This window comes from Melospiza georgiana, chromosome 1, assembly GCF_028018845.1.
Source record: "Melospiza georgiana isolate bMelGeo1 chromosome 1, bMelGeo1.pri, whole genome shotgun sequence".
NCBI classification, from domain to species: Eukaryota; Metazoa; Chordata; class Aves; order Passeriformes; family Passerellidae; genus Melospiza; species Melospiza georgiana.
The window spans coordinates 84,331,545-84,343,266 of record NC_080430.1 but is presented as its reverse complement, the minus strand read 5'-3'; the positions used below and the strand labels follow the sequence as shown (position 1 = coordinate 84,343,266).

Sequence of the window (11,722 nt, the reverse complement as noted above, 5' to 3'; positions counted from 1 at the left end):
TTATCTAGCAGAACATGCTGAAGCTGTTAAAGAAGGAGAGGAAGAAATGGAGAACCTCTGCAAGAGTGAGAGACTATAGCCCCGGCAAGTGGAAAAATTTATGGATAAAATTTACCTCTGGTCAAAATCTGGAGTGATGCTCAACTCTCCTTTAGTTTTGTGTTTAAGTCCAGTTCAATTTAAATATTAACCTGTTGATAACATTTCCTAGAGTTCTTTTCTCAGTCTAAGCAAAACTTTGGCCATCAAATAAATAATACCACAATAATTATAAAAACATTAATTGAGATGGTCGTTCTTGGAGCCAAGTAGACTATAAAATTAAAGGCAGGAAATTTTTTGTCTAGGGAAAATACTTTTCATGCCATCTTGCAAAAACCTATTTCACTAATTAGTTCCAAGCTTTCAAAAAGTTTTACAGAAATCCCAGAATTAACATGTATAGACATTTTTTTGCTTTTAAGTATTTACAGAACTTGGTTCATATCTTGAATTTTGCAGGATTGTGCCACTTATTTGCACTGCCATTTGCAGCTTCTGTTGGGAGGAAGCTTCCTTTAACATAGCTATTACAGCTACTGAGGGAAAAATTGAAGCAACACAGAGATTTTGCAAAATTGTTTTTTTATATACACGCGAATATGGTTTTCTTGGATATGAATTTACCTAGGTGCATTTCTCTATTTCAGCTGCTCATTTTATATTTAGATTTATGTGTTTCTGTTCTGTAGTATGAGTTAACCTGATTAACCTGAATAGGCCAGTAAATACTTTGTATCTGATTTAATCATCGGAATAATTTTGAAGCATTGCATACTTATGAGTTTGCTTTAGGTGCATTTTTTTTTTTTATTTTCAGTGGATTGTGCAGATGGAGTAAAGATCATAATAAAATGTCTAGAACCAAAATAATTTTACTATATATATGCCTTCCTTATTGAAGGAAGAACATGTAGACTGTGTTGTGTGATTCAGAAGGCTTTGAATCAATGTCTCGCCCCTTATTCAGGAAATCAACATTTCTTTTAGTCAATTAAATTCATTGGAACACCACTGACTCCAACTGAATGACAACAAACAATAATCCACGTTAATAACCAGTCTTTCAGGATTGAAAAAAAATAGCTGCATCATTTTTCAACAGAAGGTGCAAGAAACCCATTTTGACATAACCTGCCGTTTTTTATCCCTGCATTGCCTTGCACTGACACAAATTGTGAAACAGCAGCATCAATATTCCTGGTAATTCATGTTATTTTTGACAATTATCAAACTTTGAAAAGCATATAAAACCAAATCAGTTTTGTACCCTGAAATTCTTGTTTTAGAAGTCTCTTGTGACAGACTTCTGCTCTGACAGATTAACTACCACAGTGAAATAACATATGCCATTTACAAATTTTGCATTCATTTGTTTAATTTTCAGTCTAACCTTTTTCTTAAAAAAAAAAAAAAGAAGAAGACAAAAATTCCAAGCAGTCTTTTCTAGAGCAATGTTATGTGCATTAGTATGGTTCCTCCCATGTTTTGTTTGTGTAGATAACCGTCCTATATATTTGCTAAACAGAGGAAACTCTTCCTTGTTTTTGATTAACTGTTCTCTAAAGAATCTGTCTCTAATTCTGCAATGTTTTTTTATGATGTAAGATAAGTAGGGTAATAAAACTCAAGATGAGGGTGTAAGGTTGATCAGTATAGAGGTATTATTGTATGTTCTAAATCACTTATTGTCTGATTCTTTGTGCATTTGAAAGCTGTAAAAGTGTTCTGGCTGCAGTTATATATTGAACAGGTCTTTCATCAGCCGCCTATGGTACTTGTCTCTAGTTTGTCCAGCCAATTTGCAATTTTATAAAACCACCTGAGCAGTTCCAAATTTCCAAAGTTCTATTGCTTTCCTCCCACCTTCCCTAAATCTCCCACCTGAAAGCAGGTTATCTGGAAGAGTGGGCGGTTTCCTAAGTAATAGCACTAAGTGCAAACTGTCCCCGTATGAAAGATGAGGAAATATATAATTGAAGGCTAATGCCTTGAAACAGAAAAAGTACAATATTATATAGAATTTGGAAACTAAGTCATATTAAAACAGTGAGTGTAAAGAATAGCATGATCAAAATAAGAAAGGCCAAGGTATAAGTAGAGAGAAAACTGATGCACTTCTGGATAAATTTTTGTTTGTCACATGCTTTTTGAAAGAAGAAGACTTTGGAAAACACTGGCCCACCATTCAGCTAATAACAGATGGTCCAAAACCTTTAAAAATTTGATCTGTATTTTGCTTCTATCTTCAATAAAAAGGTTATCTATTATTAGATGACCAAAGTAGACACCATCTGTGAGAAAATAATCCAAGAAGAGAGGTTACCGAGGAATTTTCAGATAATCTGAATCTCAAGTAGTTCCTTCCATAACCTCAGAACTTTTTAGTAAATACTCTTAAAAGTTTATGGAGGCTGAGAGAGGTCCAAAGTTAGATACTGTCTTGAAAAAGGGGGAGGGAGAAAAATTACACAAGGAATTATAGAACAGTCAGACTGCTATTTAGCACCCTAAATAACAATGTTAAACACTGCAGGCAGGTCTATACCTAAAGAAAAGTGAATTTCACCTGGTTCCAGGTGTGTGAAATCCAATTTATTTCTGTAGGAAATTGTGTCCTCATTTTTTGAAGAGCAACAGTAACACATAGCTGTCATTATAAGATTTGAAAGAGCAAGTCCTGTTAACTGAACTCCGTAAAATGAATGCAGAAAAATTCAGTAAAAAATAGCACTCTTCAGTCTTAAACAACTACAACAACAACAACAGAAGTTATGCATCACTAGTGGACAAAATGATGTTGTTAAGACCCTGGTCAGGTCAGATGCATCCACACATTGATCTTATGGCAGAGATGGCTCTCCAGAGCAACCCTAAGCAGCTCTGGCTGACCTGAGTTTGGCCCTGCTGCCACATGCAAGCTCTGAAGTGCCACTGAAGCACTGGCCATGTGAAACCTTACTGGCAGGACACCCTGACCTGCAATTTCAGCTCTGTGTGGGGTGCCCTGGTGGCAGGACAGCATCAAGGCTGCAGCGATGGGCAGCTTTGGTGGCCAGCTGACAACAGGGGCAACCTGACCATCAGTGGACTTGGGGGCAGAGTTTTGCTCAGGCCAATCACTATGGCTCTTTTGTGTGCTTGCTATCTTGCAGGGCTGTGGGATTCAGCAGCTTTCCCTGCAATTTATTTCCTGTGGTTCAGGTTATCCTACAGCTGAACAGAGTAGCTGAGAGCAAAGGATTTGTCTCTGCTGGGAGCTACTCTGTATCTCTGACCAGAGCACTCCTGCAAAAGACAACAGAGAAGGGAAAGTGGAAGAAAGATGCGATGGAGATTGAGCCAGAGGGGCAAAGAGAGCAATGTAGGAACAAGAGGTTCCTCCTGTATGTCCTGTTCCTATTTTTCTCTTTCCCTAAGACTTATGACAGATCCCTTGCCACTGGAAGTAAGCTGTGATAACAGAATCATAGAACAATTGAGGCTCTGGAAGGGACCAAGTTCTCTAAGTTAATCTGCTACTGCAGTGTGTAATGCCTCTGGCTCACGGTTGCTTTGACAAGCAGCTATGGACCTCAACCTTTTGTTCTGTGTTGTTTTGCTACTCCAGAGGGGTACAACAGATGCTTAGACACCAGCTGGCTAAGGAACAAATTTTTTCGTGTTGTTGGAGTCTCAAGGGTACACGGGAGACAGTTTCTGACAATCTTAAGGGCTAGGTTTGCTTTTGTTCCCCATTTAGAGAAATAAGGTAGAATGCATGAAGAGGTTTTTTTTCTGAAAGTCCTTTCATTTTCAACCACAAATTACAGAATTCACTGTACCTTCCTTTTCCCTGAGGCATAGCAAACTTTCAGGTTGAGCCAAGTAAGGATGCTTATTTTCAGCTACCTAGGGTAATTGGTCTCTAAAAACATATGGCATTTCAACTTTAGCAATGACATAATTGTCATTCAACTGCAATAATGTTCGCTTAATTAAATTCATCCTGTGGGGAGAAAAAAAAAGTGTTAATATGTTAAATAAAAAGTAGAGCATTCAAATTAGAAGTTCAAATTCAGATTTGGATACTGCACAGTTTCTATTACCTTGTCCATATATAGAATGTTGCAGACATTAATTTCATGACAGGTTTTTTTTTTACTGGACCATTGCTTCTATCTAGAGATCTGCTTTAAGAACTGATAAGGGTTTTGGACATTAAGGTGTGGGATGTTTCCAGCTGAAGTTTGAAGGATGAATTGAAAGGTGCCACTTTCTAGTTTGGAGAGGGGAAGTAGAGCAGGTGAGTCCATCAGCTGGATAAGAAAACACAGGAGTCCAATGGAAACCTATCATAGAACTGTAGAATCAGACTTGTAGAATATGCTGAGTTGGACACCAGCCTGATGGTACCCCATTCACTGTAACTCTTTGTGCCTGATCTGTGGGCCAGTTGCTCACCTATCACACAACATGGTGATCCAACTGTATGCTGGATATTTTGTCCAGAGGAATACTGTGAGACACATCACGGCTTATATCAAAAACTTTACTGAAGTCCAAAAAGATGACATATAATGGCGCTTTTAGATCAATGAGGTGGGTTGCCCTGTTGTAAATGGAAATCTGGTTTCACAAGCAGGATTTAAGCTGTGCTGGCTGTGACTGATTACTGCATTGTCATGTAGGTGCTTTTCAATACTTTCCAGAATAATATGTTTCACAATTTTGCTGGGCACTGAAGTAAGACTGACAGGCCTGTAGTTTCTGGGGTTCCTATTGCCCTTCTTGAAAATCAGGACAATGTTCCCCAGCTTCTAGTCAGCTGGGACCTCTCTGGATTCCCAAGACTGCTGAAAAATCATCAGGAGAGGTTTTGGAATGACATCAGCAAGTTCCTTGAGGATTCCCAGTAGAATCCCTTCAGGCCCCGAAGATTTTTAGGGATTCAGCTGGAGCAGCTGATCCCATAAAATTTCAGGGCTGACTGGAGCTGATCATTCTCTCAGTCATAGTCCTCCAGCTCAGGACACTGAGATCCCCTTGTTCCATCATCCATGCAGAAGATTGAGGCAAAGAATGCATTGTCCATGTGCCTGTTTGGGAGGTGATCCTCCTAATCCTCTAATGGGCTGACATTTCTACTCTGCCTATTGCCATTAATATATTCAAAAAAACCTTTTCTTATTTCCGCCCTATGGTTTTGGTCAACTTCTACTCCAGTTGAGCTTTGGCCACACCAATTTTCTCCCTACAGAGGTAAGCAGCATCTCGGCATTCTTCCCATGCCACCTGAAATTTCTTCCACTGGCCTTCCTTTTCATCTTACTTCGGAAAAAAGATTCCTGTTCAGCCAAGCCAGCCTTCTGCCTCACCCCTTCAACTTGTAACGCCTAGGAATTGCCTGCTCCTGCGCCCTTAGGAGGTGATGTTTACACATGATTATTTTGCTTCCTTTTGTTACCATGTTACTTTCTCTTCCTCTGCTGTCCAAACACCTTATGTCTGCTCTTTCAGAAGGCAGTTATGCTTATCCCATTGTTTTGGAAAGGCATGAGACACCACTGGGCAACCTTTGGGTTAATTAAATTTTTGCTGTGCAATTATAATTTTATTTCCTGAGAAATTGCATGAGAGTAATATAATGAGGAATTAGCTGTTACAGGCATAAGATCTTACTGAAATAACAAACAAATGACATGATCATCATGGTAAACTCTTTGGAATAGCCTTTCCTGTTCAGGCTCAGGGAGGTGGAAAGCAGTGGAAAGTTATTAAAGCAGAATCAGCTGGGGGAAGAAGACAACCACTTCTACCATCTGTATGAATATACTGTCTATGTTTCAAACGCTTTTGCGAGGATGTACGCATGGAACAGAGAACTTTTTTCATTTTGCCTGTTGAGATCTTTTGCATTTTTGTGACTACTAACAGGATCATGGAATTATTATTAAATTTTTAAGAAGTGATACTGGTCTTTCCGCCTTTGAGAGATCAAAACACCTTCAAGTACCAGATTCTGAGATCTGCTTTTTCAAGAGGCTTTATGTTGTAATTCTGGTTTGGCTCTTGATTTTTTTAAACTCCCTATGCTTATCTCACTATATATGTGTGTGTGACAGTGAGGGTGGCCAACTCCATAATTTTTGAAGTGACTGCAAGCAAAGCCTTTTCATGTTGCAAAAATTCTCACACCCACCTCTACTGACTCCTTCCCAGCAATTAATTCTGCCAGAATGTTCTCCCCACATAGATTTGTGTTCATCCTTCAATCTTACCACTTCTGCTTTTTGAGAGTTTTTCACCCTCTCTCTCCCAAAACAGTGGGTGCGGTTGTAACTTTCCACTTCTCCTTTATGTGTTCCTCCTGCCCCAGAAAGCGCTCCAAGGGAAGGAAGAGCGAAAAACAAGCAGCTTTTCCTCCATCCAGCCAGCTCAGAGGAACAGGGGGCAGGAAAGCTCAAGTCTCATCCCTTTTGAAAACCTGAGGAATCTAAGAGGTGCAAATATATGGACAGGGCTTTGGAGCTGTACGTGCTACTGGTTTCTCTGCATTGTTACACTTGTGGAGGAGGACCCATCTCTTCTTTTTCTGGGTAGAAAAATCAGTGGCACAGAATTTAGCTGTTAAATATAAATTAGTTCACAGTCCATGGACTTTTGGTCTATATCATCCTAGTTACCTGCCTTCTTTTCCACCTGATTAATGGTCAGCCCTCTATTCTATGTCTCTCATTTATGACAATTTACGACCACTTATGTCAGCTCCACTTTTTCACCTTTTGTGGTGATAGCATAGTACTCCCAAGTCCCTCTTGTTTCTAACATTACTCCAATCGCCAGGAGACACCCTTGGGACATTCAAGCCCGCTAGCATCTGTGTTACTCTGTTCTCTTCCTCTCCTGGGAGAGTTTTGGCAGGCTCTATGAGTTTAAGGATGTGACAAAGCAACAACAGAGGCTGGAGGGTAGATCAGAGAGGGCAGAGACCGACTTAAGCTGTGGGGAGGGCCATTCAGGGAAGCAACGGGCTGGGGATGCAGAACTGCCTGTAAACGCTGTGCATGACAGATATGCAACTTTATTGGGTTAGATGTCCAGCATCTTTCCAATCCCTGCTTTGGTAGGAATTAAACAAATCCTTCGGAACATGGTAAACTGGGGACAAATGTGTCATTGCTTCTTTCTAACTCGAATGCTCGTTTTGACAAAAATCGACGTATGACTTCTAAAAAGGGGATTCCGCCTGCGGAAAAGGTACCCAGCGAAACAGTCCCGCAAGAGCCCTCCGCCCGTGGGAGCAATTCCGAAGCAATCTCCAAATGTCTCTCTCTCCCTGCGGCGCCGGGAGGTGCTGCCACCCACCCTGGGGAAGGCAGCGGCGGCCCCGCGGGAGCCGGGCAGGGCCGGGGCGGGCCGGGAGCGGCACACGCCGCGCTCTCCGCCCCACGGCCGCCGTCGGGAGCGGCACCTGCGGCGGCATCCCGCCCCTCCGGGCGGCGAGGGCTACCGGCCCCGCGCAGGCGAGGGCCAGGGCAGGTGGCGCGACCCCGGGCGCATCTCCCGGCGCTGCTGCGGAGGGGCGCGGGGCAGCGGCTGCTCCCACGGCCGCCCGCTCAGGCACCGCCCGCTCCGGGGCGCTCACTCTGGGCGGGCGCCCGCTGCCCTCCCCGGCGAGGAGGAGCGCGGCGGGCGCCCCCGCCCCCGGGGGAGCCGGGCAAGGCATGTGCGTGCGGGGTGGCGCCTTCCGGAGGCGCACCGAGCCCCGGGCGGGCTGCGCGGCGGCCGCGGCATCCCGGCGCTCCGTGCCCATGCCGATGCCGCCGCCGCGGCTCCTCCTCTCCGCCTCCCGCGCGGGAGCGCGCCCCGCTCCACTCCCCGGCTGCCTCCTGCGGCAGCGGCGGCGGCGGCGGCGCCTCTGAGGGACTTGCGCGGGCTCTGCCCGATGTGGCAAGAAGCGATGATGATGAGGAGGAGACGCCGCTACCTGCTAGAGCGGGCAGAGCAGGCGGGCGGCGGCTGCGGGGCGAGCGGCGAACAGTCCCGCTCCCGGGACTGGCTCTACGAGTCCTACTACTGCATGAGCCAGCAGCACCCGCTCATCGTCTTCCTGCTCCTCATCGTGATGGGCGCCTGCCTGGCTCTGCTCGCCGTCTTCTTCGCCTCCGGGCTGGTAAGAGACGCCTTCCCGGTCCGGGACCCGCTGCATCCCCGGGTTCCCGGGCATCCCCGCTGCCGCCGCCCGGCATCCCCGCTCCGGTCGCCCCGCTGGCATCGCCGCACCCGGCGCTCGCAGCCGAGGCGGACGGGGCGGGACGGGACGGGACGGGGCGGCCGAGAGCCGGTGCTGCGGCTCCTGCGGCGGAAAGTTGGTGGCGGCAGGCGCCGAGGTGGCGGCGGGGCCGGGGAGCCCCCGCCCGAACTTTGCTGCCCGGTATTTCGGGGCGCCGCCGGAGCAGCGGCCGCGCGGCTGATGGAGCGAAAACTGAGTCAACAAGCGCATCGAGTTTAATTCACTTAATTCCTTGGCTCCGCTCTCTTCCAACTGGCAGCTTGGCCGTGGTGGCCTTTGTAGTGGCAGGGTTTTAATCGCCGCGCAAAAATGCGGTCCGTACCTGTATCTGAAGTAATATTTTTAGTGCAAGAGAGCAGGGGCTGTGCCCCTCCTTGTGCTAGCCCCCTCCATCCCCTATGAGATCATTTTCTAGCGTTTGACCCATTTTCTCAAGAAAGCTTTTGGGACAGCGCAGCCTTCGTTTTCAAGGAAGGTGAAGTTTGGTTGGTCCGATGTCTTTTCTGCGTGCTCAGTGTGGGGTTTCCAGGCTTTAGGAAGAAAAATGTGTCACAGCAGCAGGTGACAGTCGGTATCAGTTTATCTCCCCTGAAATGGGTGGCGTTTTGCCCTTGCAAAGGAAAAGCTGCAGAGGGCAGTAAAATTCTTGGTCCTTTACAGAGTTTTCCTGCTGTTAACGATTAGAGGCAGGCTGTTGGCGTTACTGTATAGTTCTGAAGTAAATGGCTATTTGTGTGGTCTCAGACTCTTTCCCTACCTTAAAAAAACAAAGAAAAAGAAAAAAAAGAGAATCTTTTTACGGTCTTCTCGAAAGCTGAATGTTTACTGAATAGAGCTAGTTATCTCTTAAGGCAATAATGAGCAGGTCGGTATAATCTAATGGATTCTCCTAGAGGCACTGCAGCGAGTGTTTGCTTATCCTGCTTTCTTGCTCGACCAAACTTTTGTCTTAAAACCTACAGGAGGTGCCTGCAGGATTAGCTAAGCTTTGAGTCGATACATGGTTTATTTCCTTTTGGTATTGGCTGTATTTTAAGCTTTTTGTTCAACCATTCCTACTAAATAGAAAACAGTTGTAAAAGTGAGGCAAGTAATGGTGATGCTTCATAATTCAGTTGTTTAATGTCCAAAGGTTTAAATTTTGGAGCTCTGTGTGCAAAATACAGGTTTGACCACTTACCTCTTTCGAGTATGTTAATGTGGGTGCTTGCCCACCAGGGCTGAAGGGACTGTTGGAAAGTGGAATTGGAAGTTTGTCGGGCAGAGCTAACTGTGGATATGTACACTGTACTTGCCCACAGTCAAGGTGGCAGAATTTGGGCTTGACACTGTTTAGTACCAAATTTTGTACTTTTCAGTGGTGGTATGATCTGCAGTTTGTTTACAAGTTGCATGTGGTTATTTTGATAACTTCATCTCTTGAGGTAGATCATTCGCAGTAATGAAAGTGACATAAAACTGGACCCAGATGGAAGGACTGCTGAAAGTTATGGAAACAAAACTATGAGCTGGCTGAATCTTGCCAGGCGTTACTTCTTCAGAAAGAGTGACTTTAATAGTTCAGTCTGCATTTGGAATTCCAGACATACCGGAAGAGGGAAAAAAATGCTTTTAAAACCGTTTTCCTGAGCCTTTATCTTCCTGTAGCTAACAACTGGATGGGTGAGTGGAGAAAGAGGTGGGCTTCATGAAAGTTTCCAGTCGACAGATGAAAGTAACCTCAGGCACAGAGAAAGCTTGCCTATATGGACTTCCAGCCACAGGATGCTGGACAAAATCCTTTGGAACCCTGCCCAGAATTTCACCTAAAAGCGCTTTATTATAGTCTACTTTCTGGTTGCATTTGTGATTAAAGTATTTCTGAAGGTTTAGATCTGTTTCTCCTGCTTCTGAATGAAGGATACATATTTTATAGAGCTGTGGACTTTTAGTCATTTTTTTTGTGCCTGGTGATATACAAGGGACATGGGGTTAGGAGTATCTGAGCCACAAAATCTGGTATTAATATCCTTATCTTTCATCTTGCACAACTTGTACAGGTGTGATTGTTTTGACAGAAGACCTGATTCTGTAGAGAAGGCCCAGTGGAAGTGAAATGGGATGATTCTGTGCAGATCTGTGCTATGCATCTAAAGTTAAGGGAAATATTTCTTAGCAGTTGTTTCCTTTAGATTTTGGACAAAGCAGTTAAGATTTCACTGAAAATTACTTAAGCCTGTTGTGGAGAAGAAATTCCAGAATGACTCACTATAACACTCAGTTTGGATTTCTTGCTTGTGCTTCATAGAACAGCTTAGAACATGGAACGTGGGATTGGATATTGTTAGGGTGGATATTCATGAAGTGTGAACCATTTTCGTATTCTAGACTGTCTTTAAAAAAAAATGGAAACCAGTGGAAGTGAGAGGACATCTTCCTTCTATTTTAATGTTTTATTTGGTTGTTAAAATATGTCACTTTGGTGTCTGAGTTGCCATTTTTTGTGTTTTTTCATGTGGCAAAGTATTTGTAAGTGTTCCCAAACAAAGCCAGGCACACAGGGGATGTATTTTACTTACTCAGCTCTTTCAACCTGTCAGAATACAAGCTATAGCCTTCCTGATTTCAGATGAAAAATTTATGAAAGCTGTTGCAAAATTACAGTAAACAAGATTACTTACAAAGTGTGCCTGGAAATCAGATTACTTTTCTTTCAGACAATGTACTGCTATTATTACTGAGAGAGGTTTCTTGGGAGATTTTGCTTTTGTTTCAGAGAACTATTGTGATTTTGACCTTTGGAATTAAGCACTCTATCTCCTCAAACACTAGATATAAAACTTGAGTCAGCTTGAATGATGACCATTCACAGCTTGTAATTTTAAATAATGTAGTGATAGTATCAACCTTTGAGTTTCCCGTGTCAGAGTATCCTCTCTGTTTCTTTACCTGGCATGAGCTGCAGGCTGGCAAAATGAGAGCAGTCATCCATGTTTAGCTGCTGCTTTAATCGATAGAGAGTAAATTATTTTCTCAGACCTGCAAAAGCCTTTCAGGACTTAAAAATGCCAGAGGTCAGCTTCATTTTCTCTCTGACTATTGTGTTGTTCTTTCAGTGTAATATGTATGAAAAACTCATTATTCGCCCATCTCTCCCTTTTTAGTACTAAAAGCTTATGGCCATTTTTAGTAGTGTCTAGAACAGTTTTGTCTCTGGCAGGAGCATGTCTCTTATAACTTCAATTTGCAGGAGATTGAAAAAAAAGAGCCATTTTAAAATTCATAGTGTGAATTATGAGAGTACATGAAATATCTGAAATTGTGATTAATTTCTTACATGATTAAACAAAAGCTCTGAAGATAAGGGTGATGCCCAAATTGCACAATTTATTGGAAGGCCACAACTTTCCTTTATCCATGCATTTTTCT

The 11,722-nt window shown here is 43.6% G+C and overlaps 1 protein-coding gene across 1 annotated transcript in view; it reads left to right on the top strand.

Annotated features, from left to right (window-relative positions):
- Positions 1-7,862: 7,862 nt before the first annotated feature.
- Positions 7,863-11,722, top strand: part of ADCY2 (adenylate cyclase 2) — a 203,165-nt gene continuing 199,305 nt past the window's right edge. The window contains exon 1 of the mRNA XM_058041991.1: positions 7,863-8,194. Within this exon, the coding sequence (XP_057897974.1) occupies positions 7,967-8,194 (228 nt within the window). The 5' untranslated portion in view covers positions 7,863-7,966. The remainder of the gene's footprint in view (positions 8,195-11,722) is intronic.